Below are 24,588 nucleotides of genomic sequence, written 5' to 3'. Positions count from 1 at the left end.
TAAAGTGAAAGAAATTGAGGTTTCTTTCCAGCTTTGTCAGAAAATAGAAGTGCGGAGTATTTTCGGTATTGGTATTGGTTTATTATAGTCACTTGTACCGAGGTACACTGAAAAGCTTGTCTTAAAAACCGACTGTACAGGTCAATTCATTACACAGTGCAGTTACATTGAGTTAGTACAAAGTAAAGTGTCACAGCTACAGAGAAAGTGCAGTGCAATAAGGTGCGAGGTCACAACAAGGTAGATTGTGAGGACATAGTCCATCTTATTGTATAAGGGAACCGTTCAATAGTCTTATCACAGTGGGATAGAAGCTGTCCTTAAGTCTGGTGGTATGTGCCCTCAGGCTCCTGTATCTTCTACCCGATGGAAGAGGAGAGAAGAGAGAATGTCCCAGGTGGGTGGGGTCTTTGACTATGCTGGCTGCTTCACCAAGACAATGAGAGGTAAAGATAAGAGTCTAAGGATGGGAGGCTGGTGTCCGTGATGCGCTGGGCTGTGTCCACAAGTCTCTGCAGCTTCTTGCAGTCCTGGGCAGAGCAGTTGCCACACCAAGCCATGATACATCCAGATAGGATGCTTTCTATGGTGCATCGGTAAAAGTTGGTGAGAGTCAAAGGGGACAAACCAAATTTCTTTAGCCTCTTGAGGAAGTAGAGGCGCTGGTGAGCTTTCTTGGCCGTGAATGGTGAGAGATTGAAAGGCATTGATGTTTTGAGGACCTGGATGACCTTGTACATGATTCATTGTAAATTCCCATGAAGGTTGAGTAGGTATTTAAGAATGTAAGTGGTACATTGGCCTTTACTGCAAGAGGATTTGAGCACAAGAGAAGATCCTACTCCAATTATATCGGGCTCTGGTGAGTATACACCTGGAATAGTTTGTACAGGTCTGATCTTTCCACATATGGAAGGATATAATTATAATGGAGGGAGTGCAGTGTAGATACATCAGATTGATTCCTGGTGGGTTTGTCATAAGAGATTAAGCAAGGTAGGCCTATACTTTCTCGAGTTTAGAAAACTGAGAGGTGATCGTACAAAAATGTTATGGATCTTGACAGAATAAATGTAGGAATGGTGTTTAGCGAGTCTAGAATCAGGGATCACAAACTCAAAATAAGGGGTCAGTCATTCAGAATGCAGATATGAATCTCTGAAATTCTCTTTCCAAGAGAGCTGTGCAGGCTTAACTACTGAGTATATTCATGACAGAGGTCAATACTTCTTCAGATATTAAGAGAACCAAGGGAAATGAGGTTAGTGCAGGAAAGTGGTGCTGAAGTAAAAGATCAGCTGTGACCAAAGTGAATTTCAGAGCAGGCACAAGGGGCTGAATGGCCTATTCATGCTTCTGTTTCTCATGCAGCTCAGAACAGCCCCGGCTAATGCAGTGGTGAGGCAGGCTAAAGTTGAGTGGTTAATTCCACATTCTGTGAAAAAATGATGTTTGAAAACTTACAGTAATGCAGCATTTGGTATTTGCTGTTCCTCTGGATGTGCAAATGATTTGTGACATTTTGCCTTTAATCATAGTTTTGATACATGGCAAAATCATGCTTTCTGCAATTCCTGGCTTAATGCAAGCTCGAACATCAGCACTTTTTAGGTTCACACTTGTCAATTTTTTTTCCCAAAATCAGGAAGACTGAGAAATGTACTTTTGCCATAATGTAGCAGACACCAATGTAGCTTTAAAATATTGTTGTGTGAATACTGGTACATAAGATATACAGTGCTTGCACCTTTTTTAAATTCTCTCTTTTGTTCTGAAAGAAATATATTGGGCTATTACATTGATTTACTTCGGTCAAGTGTACCGAGGTACAGTGTAAAACTTCTGTTTGTGTGCCATCCAGGCAGATCATGCCATACACAAGTACAATGAGGTAAAATGAATGTAAAAATACAGAAAATAGTGAAAAGAAAACAGAATGCAGAATACAGAATATAGTACAGTAGCTACAGAGAAAGTGCAGGGCAGGTAAATAAAAGTCAGACTAAGAGCCTGGAAAATAATGGCTAATTCCGTCAGTCGTCTCTGAATCTGAAGGTTCTAAGCCAATGCTCCACTCCAGAATTTGGGACACAATCCACAATGGCAAAATAGTGCAGTACTGCACCTGCTTCATTGTGAGAATGAATGTTATTCCAAAGCACTCTTAAACTGAGGCCTTCTCTACCTAATCAGAGTGTAAGACAACACCGCGAGAGAGGCACATGACTTTGGCCACTAGCACTTCTAACCACTGAAGTGTGGAGGTGACTGCAACCATGAGGCAACTCACGCACAAGAGCGTTGGTGACCAAAGACAAAAACTTCCACCCTTGTGTCTTTTCTAAAAAGGAACAGAAGTTATCCTGCTTATCCATGAGCCAAAAAACATATCATTGAGATCATCTCCCCTCTACAGCCTCCAACCTCATGGTTCCCCTACCCTGCACTGCCCGTTTCTACCTCCTACCCAAGAACCACAAACCTAACTGCCCCGGTAGGCCCATTGTTTCTGCCTGCTCCTGCCCCACTGAACTCATGTCCTCATATCTTGACTCCATTTTGTCCCCCTTGGTCCAGTCCCTTCCCACCTTCATCTTCATCTGTAACAACTTTCAGTTCCCCTGCCCTGACCGCCTCATAATCATGGCCCTGACCATGACTATGGACATCGAGTCCCTGTACACTTCCATCCCCCATCAGCAAGGCCTTAAGGCTCTCCGCTTCTTTCTCGACGGCAGACCCAACCAGGTCCCCTCCACTGCCACTCTCCTCCGTCTGACAGAACTGGTACTGACCCTCAATAACTTCTCTCTTGGCTCCTCCCACTTTCTCCAAACCAAAAGGTGTAGCCGTGGGCACTCGCATGGGCCCCAGCTATGCCTGCCTTTTCGTCGGCTACATGGAACAGTCCATGTTCCGAGCCCACACCAGAAACGCTCCCCGACTCTTTCTCCGCTACATTGACGACTGCATTGGTGCTGCTTCCTGCACCCATGCTGAGCTCGTCAATTTTGTCTCCAGCTTCCACCCTGCCCTCAAATTTACCTGGTCCATCTTCAACATCTCTCTCCTCTCTCCCCTTTCTGGATCTCTCTGTCTCCATCTCCAGACACAGAATAACCACAGCCATCTTTTACAAACCCACTGACTCCCACAGTTACCTTGACTATACCTCTTCCCACCCTGTCACTTGCAAGGATGCCATCCTCTTCTCCCAGATCCTCTGCCTCCGCTGCACCTGTTCCCATGATGAGGCTTTCCATTCCAGGACATCGGAGGTGTCCTCTTTTTTCAGGAAACGGGGTTTCCCTTCCACCACCATCAATGCAGCCCACACCAGCATCTCCTCCATTTCCCCACATGTCTGCCCTCACCCCATCTGCCCCCCCCCCAACATAACAGGGACATTCTCCACAACTTTCACCACCTCCATGGGATCTCACCACCAGGCACATCTTCCACTCCCCAACCCCCTCTGCTTTCTGCAGGGATTGGTCTATCCGTGACTCCTTTGTCCACTTGTCCCTCCCCACAGAAGACCCTCCCGGCACTTATCCCTGCAACTGCACTAAGTGCTGCACCTGTCCCTACACCTCCTCCCTCACCACCATTCAGGGCCCCAGACAGTCCTTCCAGATGAGGCAGCGCTTCACCTGTGAATCCGACGGTGTCACATTGCATCCAGTGAGGCCTCCTCTACATCGGAGAGACTTGATGCAGATTGGGTGACCGCTTTGTCGAGCACCTTCGCTCCGTCTGCTGCAAAAGCAAGGATCTCCCGGTGGCCGCACACTTCAATTCTACATCCCATTTCCACACTGACATGTCTATCCATGGCCTTCTCTACTTCCACATTGAGGCCAGATGCAGGTCGAAGGAACAACACCTCATATTCCACCTTTGTAATCTCCAACCTGATGGCCTCAACATCGATTTCTCTAACTTCTGGTAACCCCTCCCCTCTTTCCCCCCTTTTTCCTCCCTCCTCTGTTTTCCCTCATTCCTGTGGCCCCCTCCCCCTTCTCTTTCCCCTCCCCCACCCTCATGACCTGCCCATCTATTCCCCACCACCTTCCCTTTATTTCACGGTCTACTGCCTTCTCCTACCAGATTCCTTCTTCTTCAGCCCTTTTGTCTCTTCTACCTTTCACCTCTCAGCTTCTTACATCACTCCCTTTCAGCCCCCTCCCCACCCACCTACCTTCCCCCCTCACCTGGACTCACCTATCCCCTGCCAGCCTGTGCTCCTCCCCCTCCCGTGATCTTCTTATTTTGGCTCCTGGAAAGGCAGCCCCGATGGTCTCGGCCCCAAATGCTGACTGTTTATTTCTCTGCATGGATGCTGTCCGACCTGCTGAGTTCCTGCAGCGCTTTGTGTGCGTTGCTCATTGAGTTAATTTTCTCTTTACGTGTGTAAGTATATTCCATGCTTGGCAATGAAAGCCAGATGGGATTATGTGGAGGGAGGGAAGAGGATGTAAAAAGGCATCAGGTGGATATTGATGACCTGAGAGAATGGGAACTTGGCCGATGCAATATAATGAGGAAAAATGTGAACCTATCCATTTTAGTGCACAAAACAGAAAAGCATAGCATTTTTTAAATGGTGAAGATCAAGTAATGTTGACGTTTAAGGGCACCAGGATGCCCTTGTATATAATACGCTGAAGGCCAACATGCAGGGATTGCAAGCAATCTGGAAGCCTTGAAAGCCAGGCTGACCTTCTTTACAGGAGGATTTAAGTGTAGAAGTAAAGATGTCTCCTGTATTAGGCTTTATGTACAGTTCTGCTCTCCTTATCTCCTGCTATAGAGGGAATGCAGTGAAGATTCACAAAAGTGATTTCAGTGATGGTGAGTTTGCTGTATGAGGAGAGGTTGAGTAGACTGGGCCTGTATTCTCAAAAGTTCAGAAGAATGAGAGATGATCTAATAGAAATGTTAAAAACTATTAACAAGGTTCGACGGGCTAGATGCAGGGAGAATATTTCCCATGGATGAGGAACCAAGGGTCCTAGTCTCAGAACAAAGAGTAGGACGTTTAGGACTGAGATCAGCAAAAAAATTTCTTCGTACGGAGGTGGTGAAATTTTGGAATTCTCTATCCAGGGCGGCTGGGGAGGTTTAGTCATTGAGTTCATTCAAAACAGAGATGAATAGATTCCTAGATATTAAGAGAAAAAAGAAATATGGAGTAAGTGCAGAAAAATGGCATTGAGGTAGAAGATCAGCCATTATCTTGATGAATGAAGGGCAAATTGTCGACTCCTGCTCCTATCTCATTTTCTCATATGGTCCAGTGTTAACATTGGCTGTAGTTCAAAGACAATATATTGTCTGTGAAGAGCTCCATGGTGCTCATGAGGATATGAAGGGTGTTTTGTTAGTGTTCCTTCTTTTCCATTGTAGCTCAAGAAAAGCACATACCTGATTCAAAGCCTCAATGTTCAGTCTCAATGGATCCTGAAATGAAGGCTATGATGTTAGTGAGTAAAGTTTTATTGGGTGAATCAAGCACTTCTAATGGATGAGTTAAGCAGGAAATCACTGCCTGCGCATCTGTTTTCTAAAATGAACTCCAACCAGTACTGGATCTGGCACCAGTTTTGCTAGGTCACAGTAGATAAGGCTTTAACGTCATTGGCATTTCAATGCTTGATAAAGAGTGGATAACTTGCCAGTTGTTGTTCATAGACTTCATCTTGGTGGTACAAGTCCATGTATAAAGCTGCACCAGTGGGAACAAAACATACCAGTTGAGAATGGGGTCAGAATGAGTTTGGAACAGCAAGGAGGAGTTGGTGTTCAATTCCTACTTGGCTGCTGTACAAGTTACAATCTGTGGAGGAGGGTTGAACCATAGGATGAGACCGTGATTTTGTGGCCAATGCACAACATGCACTCATAGGAGTTATTCAGCTCATGAGTGCAAGTTTACAAAATGATTATGGTTAAAAGTGAAACCAGATTAAAGGTATTAATCTTAACTCATTTATACAAAGCAATTATCGATGCTAAAAAGACTAAAACAAATCAAGTTGAAACTGAAAAACTTAGAATTAATAAATAATGTTGTAGTTATATTCAGTAAGAAAATCACACTGGAATATTTCAAATACACTTTGATACCATTGGTGTATCTTGGTCCTTCAGAGAACAGAGAAAACCCTGTGGTACAGCTGCACAGTTGCCTTGTGTCTCACGAATATTGGACAGTGGAGATTACTATCTTGTAATTAGGCCCAGTGGGATGTAAAGCCAAATTCACCTGCTCCTTTGAGGAAAACAATGGCGGACACAGTAGGAAGCTGTGAATAACACAGCTGAAGGCCTGATCAGTGGGAAGTTCACAATAGTTTCAAGAGTTGCAAACACATAAATAAATGTTCAAATGAGAACCAGAAAATAAAACTTTGAACAGAGCCAAAAATGGAAGCACTTACCACTGAAGTTTACAGCTCGAATGAAGTGAAGCAATTCCTTGCCATCTATGGAGTTCATTGAAGGGCAGAGACCAACATAACCAGGGCACAATTCTTTGTGCATATTGTGCAATGCATGTGCCATGGAGTATACAGCATCAATGACAAACTGCACTTTCCCCTCCTGTTCATACGATGAGTCCCTTCCGATTCTTTCCAATCCTACAACAAATGATTAAAAGGTTCATTATTAAACCCACCATTTCATTGGCTCAGTACAAAATCCCGATGGTTTTTCAATTTCAATACAGTAGCATACTCTAAAGACCATTTGACCTCTGACTGTCGAGTTCCAACAACTTACGGTTAACTTTTTCTTTACCTTGACCTAAGAGTAGATGCCAACTACTCTCCATTTATGCCTGTCACCACCTACAGTTCAAGAAATGGCAAGATCATTAATGTCCATGTTGATAGTTCATTGAGTTGGACGTTACGTAAGTGTATGCTGTGCTCCTAATTGTGCAGGACCATGACTAAGATATTGTTACTCTTAATAACTACTGCAACAGAATAGAAAGAAGTTAATATTGCACCAAATACTGATTCTACTTTGGTTTTGTGCTTTCTGAGGTGGCTGATGGGGCCCATGCGGGAATACCAAGTTTTCACACGTGGGAAATTAGAGGTACCTAAAGGGATGGGTGGGACGGTCGTATGTGAGGTAGTGTGTACTTTCTGCTGCTTTAAATATTGAATATTAAGAGATGATTGGGTTAATTCTGCAAGGAAAAACGTTAAAAAATATCATCAACACTTCGTGAGACAGGATGTTTTACATTCTATTTCTGATTTATACAGTGAGACGTCTGAAAGGACAAGGCTTTTGAATTCATTCTAAACAGTGTTATGGCATTTAAAAATCTTCAGACATTTATTCAGTATTGTAGTTGACATCAATACTCCTTAGGTGGCATCTGCCCCCAGAAAAAATATCCTTTTGACATGTAGAATTTGTCTTTCAGAATTTGCTACATGTCCAAGTCTTGCCTTTAAATGTATTTCTTTCTGTGAAATAGGTATCACATATACAGGCGACCTAGGGAGGGAGGTTATGTTCCTAGAAAAAATTCCATTTTGCAATTTTCCAAAATACAAAGCCACATCATCTGCAATGCCAAGGAACGCGTATGAAAACAAAATTCTTTCTTTTTCAATCTTTTTATTAGCTTTCAAATTAATACAGATTAATATATAACATCAATGTTTGTACATGTAATACAAAGAGATCAGGAGAACAATCATAGCATAGATAATCATAAAGAACAGTAAGATATAAAAAAACTGTAGATCCAATGATCTCTTAGTAAATGAATATAATATAAAAGAAAGGAAAGAAAAAGATTTATTATATAAATTAAAAAAAAGAGAAAACCAAATCAATAAGAAAAATTATAAACAACATAAACTAAACTAAACAGAAAAATTTCAAAATAAAACAAACAAAAAAAAAAGACCGGACTAAAATTTCTCAGTAGAAACAGAGCAATATTATGTCGTCAACTCCATTCCTCTAAGTTGGAAAGTTATTGAAAGGGGATCTACATCATGTGAAAATATTCAATAAATGGACTCCAAATATCTTCAAATTTAAGCAAAGGATCGACAGTACCACTCCTAATTTTTTCCAAGTTTAAACATGATATAGTTTGAGAGAACCATTGAAAAGTAGTAGGGAGTATTGGATCCTTCCATTTAAACAAAATGGATTATTTGGCTATTAATGTAGAAAAGAAAATTGACTCAGATTCCAGGATAGCAAATTTTTATTCAGTATCTCAGATTTTATGCAGAGATTTGTGAATTCTGTAAGGGAGAATTTCAATTACTTTAAATGCTGTAATACTGGGGTTGCCTGTATATTAAAAATTATATGTGGGATGCATATTTGTATATCAAAAAAAATTACCCACAGTATCCTTTGAGGTATCACTGCAGCTAACCTTCATTAGTGCTAAAGTTAAAAAAAATAGGCTTGCCTGGAAATTCAACACCAGTTGGGACCATCAAACATACAAAATGACTGTGGCAGCACATTATGCTCTTCTTATATAATTCATTTCACTGAATGGAGTTTTCAAGAGAGAGCTGAAAATCATCAGTCTTAAAGTTTTTGCACTTTTAAAACTTTAAAACAACAGTTTTTCACACCTCTTTCTCCTCTCCTTTTCTCTCTCTTACCAGTTAATTTGGTCTTTATAGTACAACACCTTACCTGTTGCACAAATAAATCACAAACCCACAAAATGTATTGTGCACATCTATTCTGTAAGAGCATTAGAGCCAATAGTTGACAGTTGGCAATAATTCCCTGCAATTTTTGTTAGTTTTGCATTGCATAACTAGTTTCCTGATGCAACAATAAGTTACAGAAAGATCTCTAGTAACTCTGGTCTATACAAACATGCGAAGACACTTGATGGTTTCTTTTCTACCTCAAAATTCAGTTGCATTACCTCTTTGAAAAATCTAGTTTTGCAGACATTAACTTTGAAAGATCCCCTCTGGTCTAGTTGTTGGAATTTCAGTTGATATTTTCTGATCTAAATTCAGAGCTGAAACTCTGGTAAGCTTGTGTGAGTGTTTCACACATTGTGGGTATCAGCAACAAGCTGTTTAATTTGCCTGTTCAGGCTTTTTCCAAAAGGCATGCATCAACAGTGAACCCCACCACCACATCCTCCCCCCACTCCTCTCTCTCTCTGAACAAATTAACTATGTCATCTATCATTTTTGGGAGCAAAAAGGAACCAACAGGTGCAGCTGGTTCCTCCGATACTTCCAAATAATTCACTCAATGAGTCTGATTTACTTTGGGAACAAGGAAGAAAATTAATTGGTTTATTATTGTCACATGTACTGATACAGTGAAAAACTTCGTGTTGCATTCCATACACACAGAACACAAACACATCGAGGTATACAAATGGAAGAGCAATAACAAAATACTGAATAGTGTGTTACAGTTACAGAGAAAGTGCAGTGCAGGTAGACAACAAGGTGCAACAGCCATGACGAGGTCGATTGTGAGGTCAAGAGTTCATCTTTATCATACAAGAGGTCCGTTCAAGAGTCTTATAACAGCAGGATAGAAGCAGTCCTTGAGTCTGGTGGTGCGTTTTCAAGCTTTTGTATCTTCTGCCCAATGGGAGGGGGGAGAAGAGAGAACGTCTGGGTTGGGAGGGATCTTTGATTATGTTGGCTGCTTACCCAAGGCAGCGGGAAGTGTAGACAGAGTCCACGGAGGGGAGGCTGGTTTGCATGATGTGCTGAGCTGTGTCCACAACTCTCTGCAATTTCTTGTGGTCTCTTGGGCAGAACAGTTGCCATGATGCACCTGGATATGTCACAATACATGTCCAGTTTCCTTTACTCCTATTCATTGCTTGAATCAAGTGTGGAACCAACTCTCTTTTCAATACTTAACTGGATTACTAGTTCTTATATTAAGCCATACTGTCCAAGAACAAGGAACAAAGAAGGTGTTGTTTAAGACTTAGCTCGCACCACTTTTAGCTAATCAGGTTCCCTTAGATCTCCTTGTCTATTTTTGTACAAAACACACATATATTTATAAAGGAGTTTATCTGATGATAATAGTCTGGATAATAATCTTACTTCAACCAGCATCAGATAAATGGATTATCTGGTCATTAGCACCTTGCCTCTTTACAACAATCACTACTTCTCAGAATCTACTGTTGTAGATAACCTTGAGGTCTTCTCGTGTCATGGAAGATGCCATTTAAATGCAGATCTTTTCTGTCGATATTTTTGTTTGTTACTTTATAACCAGACCCTACAAATCTCTTTTCTTAACTAATGAATATAGATCATTTTCTTCATACCAATTATGTAAACTCCTATACTATTGGCTGGGCTGCTAACAGTTAATGCAGGTTGCAAAATAGATCAATACGGTCAATATTCCTCAGCCACTTTGGCTTCCTAGCCAGTAACATTTCAGTTTTTAGATTCACTGTTTTTTTTTCAAGTCACTCCAAAGCCTTGCCACTCCACCTTACAACAACCTTCCCCACTTTTCAACTCTTCAAGGTCTCTGTGCTCTTCCCCATCATTCTGACATTGATGGCCAACTGACTCAGCATGGTTCAAAGACTGAACCTCCACACTTTTCTTTCCTCATTTAAGGCACTTGCAAAACATAGTTCCTTAACCTCAATCACCTAATTTCTCTCTAAGTGGCTTGGAGTCAAACTTCTTTTAATGACCCCCGTGTAAAGCACTTAAGAGCATTTAAACATCAGAAATAGAAGCAGGCGTTGGCCATTTAGCTCCTCGTGCCTGTTTCACCATTCAGCAAGATCATGACTGGTCTTTAACCTTGGTATCTCTTTCCCATATCCACTGGTTTCTTTAATGTCCAAAGCTCCATTATTCCCTGATTGAATATACTCAGCGACTGAGCCTGCACTGCCTCCTTGGATAGAGAATTCACTACCCTCTGGGTGAATTAATTTCTTTTCAACTCTTCCCTGAATGACTCATCCCTTATTTTGAGATTGTGACCTCTGTTCTAGGTGCCTCATCCAAGGGAAACATCAACCCTGCATCTATCCTGTCAAGCCCATTTGAATGTGTATGTTTCAGCGAGATCATCCCTCATTCTTCTAAACTTCAGGGCGCATGGGCCCAGTCTGCTTAACCTCTCTTTATCCAACTACCTCCCCATACAGGAATCAATCTGGTGATTACTTTCATTATCACGATCCAAAGGCAGGAAAACCAAACCTATACACAGAACTCCAGACACAGTTTCACCAGGTCACTACATAATTGCATTAAGTCATCATTTGTACACAGACCCAGTTGTAATAAAGGTTTACAAATCATCTGCTCTCTAGATTGCTTGCTGTGCCCACATGTTAACTTTCAGTGGTTTGTATACAAGGACACCTGGGTCCCTTTCAACATCAACACCCAGGTGAAGAATTTTTTCTCCCGGACTGTGAAGCTGAAATAGCCTGCACTCTGAAGTTTCTCTGCCTACTTCTTATCCTTGTCGTATACCTCCCTTTCAAAGGCCTTGTCTTTTATCTTGCCTTTGGTTTTGTGTCTAACCTTTTTCACTTTCTGCTCAGTAGCTAATACATCCTTCTTTAAAGCACCTTGAGATGTTTCACTACATCAAAGAAAATCCTTGACTGCACATTTTTGTTGATATTAACCATCAATGGTTGGAATTATCTGCCTTTTCATTGTTATGTTATGCTCCCTTGCCCTTCCTGTACCATCACCCACAACCTATTTGTTTCTCCTACATCTTTGAGATTTATTCAACCCTCATACCTGAAATTTTAAAAAAATGCTCTGAGTCAATTTTTTTACAACTATCTTGCACTCTGTTGTGAAACATTTCATTGGGACTGCTCCCCTTAGCCAAGAAGCCCATGTTTCACTAGTCTTTAAGAGATCAGGCACTTGGAATCAGCCTCTTGGTTCTATGCATTGATTTCAGTGCCTGGTGATCAATATTAAGTTGACAAGAGGGCTACAAACAATGACTATTATCTCCACTGATTAAAATTCTCCAGGTAGTCCAGCTTTAGACTGCACCATCTCAGTGTGAGCAGTGATTATGCTACAGAGAGAGAGCAGCAAGATAGTGCTCCTCATAGTGCTGTTCCCACAACAGTCTGGGTCATCTGTTGGAGGAGGGATCGCGGGATAGCTCTGACATCCTGCAAGACCCTTTGAATGTGGCAATCAAACACAACTAACGGTGATATCTTGGCTTTGTTTTGCATCAAGTTGAACTTGCATGGATAAAGTCTGAGCTTCCACTGCAGCACCTTGGTGTTGGGTGTCTTTGCGTCTGCTGTAATAGAAGTTAAGTTGTCAGCTATTGGACATTGCATTAGGTTTGGGATCGATGAGCAGGCTAATGTAGGGCCCACCACATCCTTGCTGGAAAGAACGGGCTCATAAACTCTGTACACAGCCTGGGGCGGGGTTAGCACGATATTCTCCTGTGCTCCTTGATAATGCAGGCAAGCTTTCCCACAGTTATGCCAGGACCCTGATTATCTCCTGTACACACCCATCTGTCTTCTTCCATAGGCTGCCCCAACGAAGCCCTTAAATGGATGAAAATGTTGACGGTCTGATTAGTAAATTGGTGGAGTTGTAGTTGGCGAGGAAGGTTGTCAAAGGATACATCAGGATATAGATCAGCTGGAAATTTGGGCAGAGGAATGGCAGATGGAGTTTAATTGGGACAAGTGTGAGGTGATGTACTTTGGGAGGTCAAATACAAGAGGAAAGAATACAGTAAATGGTATGACCCTTAGGAGCATTTATGAACAGTGGGATCTTGGGATGCAAGTCCATAATTCCCTGAAAGTGTCTAGGATGCTAAAGAAATATTGAATGTTGAAATATTGAGTATAAAAGCCAGGAAGTCATGTTACAACTGTATGAAACTTTGGTTACTCCACATCTGGAGTATTGCATGCAGTTCTGGTTGCCACACTGTAGGAAGGATTTGGAGACTTCCGAGAGGGTGTGGAAGATGTTCACCAGGATGTTGCCTGGATTGGAGTGTATTAGCTAGAAGGAGAGATTTGACAAACTTGGATTGTTTTCTCTGGAGCGTCAGAGGCTGAGGGATGACCTGACAAAAGTATATAAAATTATGAGAGACGTAGATAGGGTAGATAAGTCAGAGTCCTTTTCCCAGGGTGGAAATGTCAAACACTGGAGGGAATAGATTTAAGGTGAGAGGGTGAAAGTTTAAAGGAGATTTGTGAGGAAAGTTTTTTTTACACAGGTGCCTGAAGTGTGCTGCCAGCGGAGATGGTGGAAGAGGTATGGCTGCAAGGTTTAAGAGGCATTTAGACAGACCCATGAACAGGCAGGGAGTAGAGGGATATAGATCATGTGCAGGCAGATGGGATTAGTTAGATTGACATTGTGGTCAGTGCAGACATGGTGGGCCAAAGAGCCTGTTCCTGTGCTGCACTGTTCTACGTTCTAAGCTCTTGTGCAACTTAGCCTTCAAGGGAGCCGGGGAGCCTTTCTCACTACCTTGGCTACAGGCCATGTGGCTGGCAACTCACCACAAGCAGATTCCACCAACAAATGAAACTCTATATTACTCAAAGAGTCTGGTACATGAGAATTAGGTGTGGTGTCTTCACCCTTTTCTTTGTCCTCTGCTGGGCAGATGAAGTTATCAACGGATAAAGGTCATTGACTGAAATGTTAACTCCGTTTCACTCTGACCACGTCTCTTGATCTGCTGGATGTTTCCAACAAAGGTCTGAGAGGTGCGGACTGGTACAGGCTTACGACAGGCGCTGTTGTCCACTCATGGAATTTGAACAGTATGCTGAGGAGCCAATAACAGTGCAGCCCACATTGGTTGCCTGCAGCTGTCAGCCAGATGAGTCGCCAGCACAAAGCTGGGAGGCTCACACATCGGAAGCAACATCCATACATCATTTTCAGTGTTCTTTTTCAGGCTATCTACACGTTAGCCTCTCAGTTCATGACATACAATCTAGGACTGGGTGAGTGCTGGCATATCCAGATAATTAACCTTAAGCTGAATTGTTCAAGTGTTCCCATAATGTGTCTTGGCCTTATTCAAAAACTGAGAGGAGCGATTTATGGTGCACTCTGTCCCCTTTGTCAATAATAGATTAACTGGTTATTTATGTTACTGTTGTTTGTGGACTCTTGCTGTGCATTACATAAAACAAGAGATTGTTCTTCAGGCATAACAAAATCATCCTTTTGCCTGTGACGGGCTTCATAGTGGCCTTTAGATGCAGACTGCATGCCCTCTCTGTTCAATTATCCTCTGATGTAGGGCTATGAACGTATAGAAAGTTTCCACTGTAGGACTGTGTTGAAATAATGAAGTAACACCTCTGTCCCAAGACACTCTGGAAAAAGGCTTCAAATCTTTCCATCTCTAAGACAGCTGCAACCTGCACATCTCTACTTGAAATAAATTATCTCTTGTAGGATAATGTAACAGTGAATAAAGATAGATCCAAAATCTCATTCCTGTTCAGAGGTTCTATACAAGCTAAATTGTAGTGTCTGTGTGTTCTACTCTGCTTTTGAGTTTCAGTTCAATGAAGTGCAAAAGAACATACAGCTGCCACTGTAAGCATGTTCTGTACTAACAACCAGGGATGGAGTTTCTCGGCAACAGTCTTAATAATTTTCAAATGTTGATTGCTCAGTTTGATCCAATGCTTTTTCCATTTTAGATCTAAACCAAATTTTACGAAACTGATTGTTAACTCTAATTGATTTGACTTTTGCTTGTTCAGTTTTATATGAATGTAGATTTTTAGCATTTGATAAATTCATCTGTTTTTAAGTTTGAACATGAATCTCATCCGAGGTTCCCTTACACCTTCCAATTTAATTATTTAACCCACCTTAGTGTAGATTCCTCCATTTAGAAAATACAAGTGGGAAAATGTTCTGTAAAGTCTATTTCTTACAAGACATCAGGTCATTCCAAATTCCAGAGCTATTGAAATGGATGTTTTGCTGCAATTACGGAGAGATACTGTGAGGTTGGTCATGTCAATTAACATGTAGGGCAGAGTTGTGACAAAAATTGTCAAAATTAGGATTGTGCAGATTCACAACCTTTCATGAGGTACTGCCAAGTCTTACTGAGTCAGATTAAAAGCATACCAGCAACCATCTGGCCTTCCTTGTCCATCAAATCTGCTTCAGTTAGCAGAGCATGAGATCAATTAATAACTGAGATTAACAGAAGAGTTTCGTATTTATCCAATACCAGGTTAGTCAATTAACCAGGGACCAAGGGGTGTTGGATATTCTAAGATTGTTTCATGTGTTATATAGGGAACACAAACACCATTCAAACCCATTTCTGCCATACCCATTAATACTTTGCCAGTCAATTCCCCCTAGTAGTAAAGTATTTGTGTTTCATACTCTGCAGGCAATATCAACAATATACATAACGTGCAGCCTGTCTGGTTCTTTTATTCTATTGAAATCCACATCAACAGCAGACAGCATTACATTCTGCTTCATTATTCAACATCCACCCATGGAGCAATTCTTATCATTTCCAATGGTCCGAACATATGTCAGTTGTAGAACATAGAACATAGAACATAGAACAATTACAGTACAATTCAGGCCCTTCGGCCCACAAAGCTATGCCGAACATGTCCCTACCCTAGAAATTACTAGGCTTACCCATAGCCCTCTATTTTACTCAGCTCCATATACCTATCTAGCAGTCTCTTGAAAGACCCTATCGTATCAGCCTCCACCACCGTTTCCGGCAGCCCATTCCATGCACTCACCACTCTCTGAGTAAAAAAACTTACCCCTGACATCTCCTTTATATCTACTCCCCAGCACCTTAAACCTGTGTCCTCTTGTGGCCACCAATTCAGCCCTGGGGAAAAGCCTCTGACTATCTACCCTATCAATACCTCTCATCATCTTATACACCTCTATCAGGTCCCCCCTCATCCTCCGTCTCTCCAAGGAGAAAAGGCCGAGTTCCCTCAACCTGCCAACCAGAAAGTAACAATCAGCAAGAGAGAGATGCATCCAATGATGCTCAGCAGATTGAGGAGTCCCCACACCCCAGTACATCGACTACGCAAGGTTAACAAAGTCCTGAACTTCATTATTGGAGCACAAAGGTCCATTCCAGATGTAGGAACAGGGTATTTAACCTTTCATCAATATCCCAATGGCACAATTTCCACAAAATTTAGCTTACAATGTGCAATTGTTGTTGATTGTCATATTTCAATTAAATTAAATTTCAAATTGTAAGTAATGGCAATGGAATCCGATGTACATTCCAGGTGTGTAATACAAAACAAGATATAAAAGCGTATCTTGCAGAAACAGTTTGTGGTCAAATATACAGAAAAATACACAACTTTTGTGGCAATATGTTCATTTTCCCTCTTCAGTTTTTTGGTCATATAGTATTCCCTCTATTTTGGTATTTTTCTGTTACTCTTTTTCTTATCTTCCTTTGTATTTTACTTGAGTTTCAAGTCTTCAGCCTCTGCTTAATATCCGTAACTCTCTTATGCTTGCTTTCTCTACTAGTACCCTTGCATTCTTATTCCGTGTACAATTGCTCTTTCTTATCCAGAAAGCTCTATTTATTCTTATTCAGATTGTCAATTTTTTTATCCAGTCAGCTGTTACCTGCACAGAAAACAGAGAAGACACTTCCCTTACTGCGGAAATCACCCATGACACATTTGATGTTACTTTCCTTTCTCTAGCTTTCCACATTTGTTTGCAATGCAGAATAAATATTTGCTGCAGAAAATCTTTGCAGGCTACTTAGCCACCTCATATCCTTTATCATTTGATATCCCACAAGGGTAAAGCAAATGGGAGCAAAAATAAATTGTAATCAACTGAAATCAGCATGAAACACAACAGGACAAAGCCTTATAAAGGTCCCAAAGAAGGGTCATTGACCTAATATTTCCATAGTGCCAAGAAAGAGGCCATTCAGCCCATCTCATAACAATTACATAAATACCATTCCCCCACTTATTTCCCTCTCTCTCACAGGCTCATCAATTCTCCCTGATACTCTTGCCAACCACCTACATGACGGACATTTAACCTACCAACCAGCACGTCTTTGGGATATGGAAGAAGAGTGGAGCACCCAACAGAAATCCATACAGTGCTCTGGTGAAACATTAATGTTGTTTCTCTCTCTACGGATGCTGCCTGACCTGCTGAGTATTTTGGAGATACAAGAGGCTGCAGATGCTGGGATCTGTTGGGACTGCAGATGCTGCTGCCTGGCCTGCTGTGGTCCTCCAGCAGCTTGTGCTGAGTATGTTCATCACTTTCTGCTTTCATTTCAAGGTAACATAGCCTTTTAGTTCAAACTGGCGACATGAACTATCATTGTCTCAGGAGCATTTAGGCTTAGCAGCAAAGCCCAGGTCCCAAAAAAGAATCCATGAGGATTCTCACGAACTTCTACAGATGCACTTTTGAAAGTACTGTGATGGGTTACATCTCAGCCTGGTATGGCAACTGCTCTGCTCTGGATCGACGGAACCTGCAGAGAGTGGTAATATCGTCAAGGATGCCTGCCATCCTGGCCACTCTCTTTCCTACCTTCTGGGAGAAGATACAGGAGCTTGAAAGCCCGGATGACCAGACTCAAGAACAACTTCTTCCCCACTGCTGTTAGACTTCTGAACCAACCACCTCTTTCACATCACCTTCTCAGTGATGCTGCCACGTTTTCGAACCCTTAATTCTGTTGTTATTATCACTTTAGAATTTCTTTTTGCACTGCTTCAGTTTACATGACCATGTATTGCATTGTTCCATTGTTTAGCACGTCACTGTACTTATTGTTGTATTTATTATTACCATTTATACTGTTTACTCTACCAGCTTCACGCAAGCAAGGAATTTCATTGCACCCTGGTGTCTATGACAATTAACTAATCTGAATCTGAGAAAAATAAATCTTAAATAACAATATCTAGATGTCTCTGGAGATGGGTTTTAAAAGAATAAAAAATAAAAGAACTGCAACTATTTTATTAGTTGGCTTTCCCACTAACGTACATATTGGAAAATTAAACACTGCCCAATTGATATAATTTTCTATAATCTGCTCAGTGGAGGGGAATAGTGAGCATACTATGGTGGGATCATGACAGAACCAAAGGAACAGTAAGCATGGCTGTATTGAGAAAAGGAGAGAGAAAGCAACGGGAAAAATGAATGGTTCAATGTGAAGAAGGCCACCTATCAAATGTCAGCATTATTGTCACATCCAGTCACATTTTGAACTTTAACTACTTTTCGACTTGCAGGTTTTGGGAACTAGTTGCATTTAATGTTATTGGGCAAAATTACTGGCTAAACAATGGCAGGTAGGATTTATTGTGGTTACACTCTTTGGATCTGAAATAGAAGAGAGATGTATTCTAAATAGGGGGGAAGCAACAAACTGATATGGATGTCCAAGAAATCAAGTGACTAAAATCAGTAGCCTGTTGCATAACAATATTTTTGTTTAGAAACAATCTGGTGAAGGTTGCTTTTTAACTCAGGAGGTCAGGTATACAAATTTATGGCCATTATCAGGTTGTGATGCAAAGCACTGTTTAGACCCAGACTGTTAATTTCGGGGCACTGTGCCAACCCTCAGCAGAATTCTAACAGGGCTAAAGGTGTCGAATTACAAAGTTGCATAGATCAGGCTTGTATTTGCCGAGGAAAAAATAGTGATCTAATTAATGTTCTTCAGATGATTAATGGAATTGAAGGGATAGATAAAGAGAAACTATTTCCCTGGTGGGGAAATCAAGACAAGTAGGCATGATCAGGGTTAATGTCACACAGAGGGTAGTGCAAATCTGTAATTCCCTCTTCTAAAGAGCTGTCAAGTCTAGGTTAATTGATTTTTTTTTTAATGAGACTGGTAAGAGTATTAAGAATCAAAGAACTAAGGTGATTTGATGGAGCTTAGATACAGAACCAAGGTCGATGAATGAAGTTCAGATACAGAACCAAAGCAGATAGATGAAGCTCTGATATTATCAAATGGCAAGGAAAGTTCAAGAGGCCAGAAGGTTTTCTCCTGTCTTATATTCCTATGTCTGAAATGCATAATCCATTCCTAAGTTAGTAAAATGGTCTTAAATAGTAGGTAGAGAAGTTGCTGATCTAGTCACATTGCTTAGTCATGGTATGTCTCTATAATGCAACCCATTGGTTTATTTCCTTAACTGATAAACACTTCACGTTCATAGTGTCACAAAATTTTTAGTGATCTTTTTTTTGTTAAGATGGGAAACAGATTCAAAATGAAGCAGAATGTCAGGCACCCGTAAGGAGGATCTTGCAATACTAGTCAATTGAGGAAGAAAAGGTACCAGCTCATGTAGCCTGAGTGTCTATTTCAGTATACAGCTGCACAGTGCATTCATTATTTTCATGTGGTTACACAGAAAAAAGTTGATTGAGCAAAGTGATTCTCATCATAACTGTTACACTGTCCATCACTGTGAAACTGGCTTAATATTTCAAACCAAGTCGTGTGTCACCCACTTTCAATGTCATTCACCCAGGGAAAGATCCAAGCTACATTGTGTTTAAAGGACTTGGGTTTCAAGGGATGCCATTGTTGCACTTGCATACTTCTGCTATACCGATAGGAACATCCAAATAAAAAAGATACTTAGGTTGTTTAAGTGAATGGAGCCATTAAGGCTGAGATGGTATTTATAGCAGATTCTAACTCGTAACACATTGCAAGACAGTTGTTAAAAGCATTCTGCCAGATGTGAGGAGCAAGAATAGATTAGAGCATCAAAGGGTGTTTTGACTTGTTGACAGGAAAACAAGTGCATGTTTGGGAGGAAACTTAATTAACTGACCTGTTACAGAAGGAAATGATGTCAGATCTTTATCTGAGGTCAGAAGAAATAGTAAAGCCAAGTATCGACAGAAGAAGTAAAATTAAAGTCAGCAAAGTTGCGAAGCACATAAAAAGTGAGGATGTGGAAGAATATTTTTCAGAACAAAAGCTATTGGAGTGTTATTAATTCAATCACTCAATGGAAAAGAAGGGCAGGATTGTCATTTGAAGCAATTTGAAGAATCATGGGCAAAAAAGTTGATAAGAATAGATTTTGAATGCAAGAGGCGGGCAACAAGGAGAAGGACAGAAAAGGAGAGTGAACTGGGAATGGCAGGTTAGTCAGAGTCGACGGATCACAATCGAACAAAATGAACAAAATGTTCAGTACGAATAGCGCGGCCTCTCATACCTGAGGTCAGCTGCAACAAGCCAGTGGGTTTGGGATCCTTCCTTCAATACGCTGCAAAATGATGTTAATTAATGATGACACCTGAACTGGCTACTAGGGTTTTCTACCTAAACCTTTGTTCTTTTCTACAACATCCCTGGTCCTGAAAGGGGTTTCTGTTTAATCCAACAAGAATGTCGGGCCTAGATACTTAGTGTTATAAAGCCCCACTGAAAACAAGACAATCATTGAAAGTTTAAGGCACTAAAGGTTTGAGTCCCTGTTGGTTCTAAAGGAGTGGAATCCAGCTAGTCCCGTTCCACTGCTTTCTTTCCACAGCCCTGAAAAATGTTTCCTTTCAAGTACTAATCTCATCCCATTTGAACACTACAATTGAAACTTCCTCCACTACACCACTGGCAGTACATCCCAGACCCTAACCGTTCTTTCTGTGCAAAAGATGTTTTCCCATGGTTTACTTTCAGTTCTTTCCTGTGCCGATCACCTTAATTTCTGTGCCATATTTCTTGACTCCTCCACCAAGAGAAACAGTTTCTCTCTATCTACACTGTTCATGCACTTCATGATTGAAAGTACCTCTACCAGACCCATTCTCAACTGTCTCTGTTCCAAGGAGAACAACCCCAGGTTCTCCAACCTATTCACATAATTAAAGTCCATTATCCCTGAAATCATTCCAGTAAATCTCTTCTACACCCTCACCAAGGCCTTCACATCTTTTCTGGAGTGTGGTGCCGGAACTGGAAATAGTTGTGGCTGACACACTCATAAAGGTTCATCATGACTTCCTTGACTGAGCACTCCACACTTCTATTTATAAAGCCCGGGATCCCATAAACTTCTAAAACCGCCTTGTTAATCTGCTCTGCCACTTTCAATACTTTAAGTACAAATACCCCTAGATCGATTAGTTCCTGTATGTCTTTTAGAATTATTCCCCCTTGTTTATATTGCCTACTAAATTGTTGTCATTTGTCATAAACACTTGTCATTTCTTGTTACATTTCCTAACATTGCATCTACCCATTCCACCCTGTCAGTATCCTCTTGAAGTCTGTCATCATCCTCATCGTTCATTCTATCTCTGCAAATTTGGAAATTGTACTTTGTACACCCAAGCCCAAGTCCGTCAACATATATTAAGAGAAACAGTGATCCAACGAGCGACCTTTGGCAAACACCACTATATACATCTAAGTCCAAAAAACAACTATTTATATATCGTTCTCTTTAGCCAACTTGCTCTTCATGTTGTTACCACCTCCTTTCTTCGGTTGGCTTCAGGTTGATGACCTTCCAAGAACCCAAACACATCTCATGTCTGAAGTAACAATTCCTTTGCGTTTCTTCTAATTGTACAGCGTTCATTGCTTCCAATGTAGTCCCCATTTTGGAGAAACCAAATGGAGATCGGAGGTATCTGTCAAGTTGTTACCCAGTCTCTAAGAGCAACTCTGAGTTCTCAATTGCATATCACTTTAATTCTCCATCTCACTCCCACCTGGACATTCATGACTTTGGCTTCTTTCACTGTTCCTTCGAAGTTCAATGTAAACTTCAGGAATAGCATCTCATTGTCCGACTTGTCACATTGTAGTCCTCAGCACTCCATGTTAGAACACAAAACATAGAACATTACGGCACAGTACAGACCCTTCGGCCCATGATGTTGTGCTGACATTTTGTCCAACTCTAAGATCTATCTAATCCTTCCCCCCCACATAGCCCTCCATTTTTCTATCGTTCATGTGGCTATCTAAGAGTCTCTTAAATGCCCCCACAACCTCTGCCGGCAGTGCGTCCCACACACCCACCGCTCTCTGTGTGAAATATCTTACCTCTGACATCACCCTTATACCTTACTCCAATCACCTTAAAATTATGCCCCCTCGTGTTAGCTATTTTTGCCCTTGGAAAAACTCTCTGACTGTCCACTCGATCTATGCCTCTTATCATCTTGTACACCTCTAAAATGTCACCTCTCATCCTCCTTCTCTCCAAAGAGAAAAGCCCCAGCTCAGTCAACCTATCCTTGTGAGACATGCTCTCCAACCCAGGCAGCATCCTGGTAAATCTTCTCTGCAATCTCCCTAAAGCTTCCACACCCTTCCTGTAATGAGGCGGCCAGAAATGAACACAATACTCCAAGTGTGGTCTGACCAGAGTTCCAGAGAGCTGCAACATCACCTCGCGGCTCTTGAACTCAATACCCCAACCAATGAAGGCCAACACACCATACGCCTTCTTAACAACCCTATCAACCTGTGCAGCAACCTTGAGGGATCTATGGACATGGACCCCAAGATCCCTCTGTTCCTCCACACTGCTAAGAGTCCTGCTATTAACCTTGTATTCTGCCTTCAAATTCAATCTTCTAAAGTGTATCACTTCACACTTTTCCAGGTTGAACTCCATCTGTCACTTCTCAGCCCAGCTCTGCATCCAAGCAATGTCCTGTTGTAACCTACAGCAACATTCCGCACTATCCACTACACCACCAGAATTCATGTCATCTACAAACTTACTAACTCACCCTTCCACATCCTCATCCAAGTCATTTATAAAAATCACAAAGAGCAGGGGTCCCAAAACAGATCCCTGCGGAACACCAATGGTCACTGACCTCCAGGCAGAATACGCTCCATCTACAACCATCCTCTGTCTTCTATGGGCGAGCCAATTCTGAATCCACACAACCAAGTTCCCCTGGATCCCATGGTTCCTGACTTTCTGAATGAGCCTTCCATGAGGAACCTTATCAAACGCCTTACTAAAATCCATGTACACCACATCCACTGCTCTACCTTCATCATAGCACTTTGTCACATCTTCAAAGAATTCAATCAGGCTCGTGAGGCACAATCTGCCCCTCACAAAGCCATGCTGACTCTCCCTAATCAGCCTATGCTTCTCCAAATGCTCATAAATCCCATTTCTAAGCATCTTCTCCAGTAATTTGCCCACCACTGAAGTAAGACTAACTGGTCTGTAATTCCCAGTGTTATCCCTACTCCCTTTCTTAAACAAAGGAACAACATTTGCCACCCTCCAATCATCTGGCACTACTCATGTGGCCAGTGAGGACACAAAGATCATTGCCAAAGGCACAACACTCTCTTCCCGTAATAACCTTGGATATATCCTGTCTGGCACCAGTGACTTATCTATCCTAATGGTATTGGTATTGGTATTGGTTTATTATTGTCACTTGTACCGAGGTACAGTGAAAAGCTTGTCTTACAAACCGACCGTACAGGTCAATTCATTACACAGCGCAGTTACATTGAGTTAGTACAGAATGCATTGATGTAGTACAGGTAAAAACAGTAACAGTACAGAGTAAAGTGTCACAGCTACAGTCAAACCTTTGGTAATGTTTCAAAAGTTCCAGCACATCCTCTTTTCTCACATCGACATGCCCTAGCATATCAGCCTGTTGTATGGCATCCTCACAAACGTCAAGGTCTCTCTCACTGGTGAATACTGAAGCAAAGTATTCATGAAGGACCTCCCCTACCTCTTCCGACTCCAGGCACATGTTTCGTCTTTTATCCCTGATCGGTCCTACCCTCACTCTCATCACCCTCCTATTCTTCACATACATGTAGAATGCCTTGGGGTTTTCCTTAATCCAACTTGCCAAGGCCTTCTCATGCCCCCTTCTACTCTCCTAAGTCCATTCCTAAGCTCCCTCCTGGCTACCTTGTAATTCTCCAGAGCCCGGACTGATCCTTGCTTTCTAAACCTTTGGTAAGCTTCTTTCTTCCTCTTGACAAGATATGCTACATCTCTTGTCAACCATGGTTCCTTCACTCTCCCATCCTTACCCTGCCTCAATGGGACAAACCTATCCAGAGCCCCATGCAAGTGCTCCCTAAACAACCTCCACATTTCCATTGTGCACTTCCCCAAGAACATCTGTTCCCAATTTACTTTCCCAAGTTCCTTCCTAATAGCGTCATAATTCCCCCTCCCCCAGTTAAATACTTTCCCATATCGTCTGCTGAATTTAACGACTTCAGGTAACCAGACTTTAGAGTTTATATCAGAACTAGACCAATCCTACCGAATGGAATGAAACATTAGCTCTGCTCCTCTTTCCACAAATGCCTGATCGACTGGTATTTCCCACATTTTGTGCTCTTATTTCAAATTTCCACCATCAGCAATACTTGCTTTTCTCCAGTCTTGCACTGGCGTCTTTCATAAACCTCCACCAATGCCCTTTTTCTTTATCCTGTATTTTTCCCTCTCTTTCCCAACCTAAAATGTTCACTTGGTTTCTCTCT

At 41.6% G+C, this 24,588-nt stretch overlaps 1 protein-coding gene across 1 annotated transcript in view; it reads right to left on the bottom strand.

Moving 5' to 3' along the window:
* The window catches only part of LOC127578220 (metabotropic glutamate receptor 8), a 272,133-nt gene that overhangs the window by 58,229 nt on the left and 189,316 nt on the right, over nt 1–24,588 (bottom strand). Inside the window, exon 6 of the mRNA XM_052029966.1 lies at nt 6,444–6,644. Within this exon, the coding sequence (XP_051885926.1) occupies nt 6,444–6,644 (201 nt within the window). The remainder of the gene's footprint in view (nt 1–6,443; nt 6,645–24,588) is intronic.

The sequence above is a fragment of the Pristis pectinata genome, chromosome 15 (assembly GCF_009764475.1).
Source record: "Pristis pectinata isolate sPriPec2 chromosome 15, sPriPec2.1.pri, whole genome shotgun sequence".
NCBI classification, from domain to species: domain Eukaryota; kingdom Metazoa; phylum Chordata; class Chondrichthyes; order Rhinopristiformes; family Pristidae; genus Pristis; species Pristis pectinata.
The sequence above is the reverse complement of the archived record's forward strand: the minus strand, read 5'-3'. Positions and strand labels throughout refer to the sequence as shown.